This window comes from Odontomachus brunneus, unplaced genomic scaffold, assembly GCF_010583005.1.
Source record: "Odontomachus brunneus isolate Ranch 3 - 2012 unplaced genomic scaffold, Obru_v1 Obru_scaffold_074, whole genome shotgun sequence".
Taxonomy (NCBI): Eukaryota; Metazoa; Arthropoda; class Insecta; order Hymenoptera; family Formicidae; genus Odontomachus; species Odontomachus brunneus.
The window spans coordinates 1,003,776-1,005,266 of NW_022639524.1; the positions used below are offsets into that span (position 1 = coordinate 1,003,776).

The following is a 1,491-nucleotide window of genomic DNA, read 5'->3' on the forward strand; positions in this document are numbered from 1 at the left end:
TCTCTCTCTCTCTCTCTCTCTCTCTCTCTCTCTCTCTCGATAATGATCTCCTCGTGGTTGTGCCGATAGATCAGGTCGGGACGCTTGCGGATTTTCGAGGAGTTTCGAATGGAAAGCATCGGACTGAACAGGTTGTAGTTGAGCGCTTGGGACTATTGGGTGAAAGCCGCGACTTTCTTCGAGGAGCGACAAGCGACACACGCGTGTACAAGACAAGCGAGCGAGCGTGCGTGCGTGCGTGCGTGCGTGCGTGCGTGCATGCCGTGCGTGTGGGTGTGCGTGCGGGCGATGTGTCGCTGCAACGAGCGAATTAATGCGCTCGATTGTACCTGTGTGCGTGTGTATGCAAACGGCCGCGATGTGTGTCGCGAGATGACCGTGAGAACTTTTTAGAAACTAGCCCCTGCTACCCTGCCTACGGCGACGCGGTTAATGGATTGGAAAGCACAATGTGCGAACATTTGTTTTCTCTCGCGTCGTTAGCGAAATGTCCAGGTGTGTAACGGTGCAATGATATCGCGCTGGCAGCCACGGACGGACGCAACCGCGTATCGCCCGACGGGATGGGAGGCATTCCACGAGGAGGAGGAAGAAGAAATCGGCGCCTAATTAGCAAGATAATTGCCCGGGAAACATTCGCAAATACCTTTTATTGACGGCGTGGAAGATTTCTGTTTCACGGGTGCGTTAGCCGTTAATCTCCTTGTTATCGCCGGCTTTCGCGCTGATGGCGGGCTCTTCTCTGCAAAGAGATTGTGTTGCGTTAACGAGAGCATGTTAGGCACTAACCGGTAGTAGTACGCGAACCCCGGCGAGAACGTGCGAGTACCGTACGGCGAGAACCGTTTCAGCGCCCGTACCTCTGCTACGCGAGATAAGAGGGTTCCAGAGTGCGGAGATACGTTTTGCAATTCAAGGTCTTTCCGAGCGCGCTACACGATTCAGCGCGGGTGCGCGCCTGATCGACTTGCTTGCCTGCTTGCTTGCGTGCGTGCGTGCGTGCGTGCGTGCGTGCGCGCGGAGCTGATCAGGAATCAGCAGCTGTAGTCGCTGCAACGTGCGCCACCCGGGGCGAATCGGCGCGAAAGGCGAGGCGCACCGTTAGTTAGAATTCTAGCTCGCGCGAAAACAATCGACAAGTCCCGAACTTGACGCGTACGTATGTATGTATATACGGAGAGACGAGTCACGGCTGATCTCGAAGCGCGAATTTCCGGAAATATTCTTGTTACCTGCTATTTAGCACGTGACTAATAGCAGATAGACAAGAATATCGCCGTATCTGCCACTTGCTTTAGGACGGAGCTTTCTCTTTTCTCTACTTCATTCTATGTTCTCTCATTAACGTCCTCTCTGTTGCACGCAGCCCGCGATTCGCAGATCGGCAGATGCAGTCGCGTTCGGTCAGTTAGTCCCGGACACGAGAGAGACGCTCTCTCTCTCTCTCTCTCTCTCTCTCTCTCTCTCTCTCTCTCTCTCTCTCTCTCTCTC

At 54.4% G+C, this 1,491-nt stretch overlaps 1 protein-coding gene across 3 annotated transcripts in view; it reads right to left on the reverse strand.

Moving 5' to 3' along the window:
• LOC116847161 overlaps window positions 1-1,491 on the reverse strand; it is a 22,573-nt gene that overhangs the window by 7,141 nt on the left and 13,941 nt on the right. For all 3 annotated transcript variants that reach the window (XM_032821868.1, XM_032821866.1, XM_032821867.1), the window contains one exon: window positions 647-742. In XM_032821868.1, coding sequence (XP_032677759.1) covers window positions 647-742 — 96 coding nt within the window. The remainder of the gene's footprint in view (window positions 1-646; window positions 743-1,491) is intronic.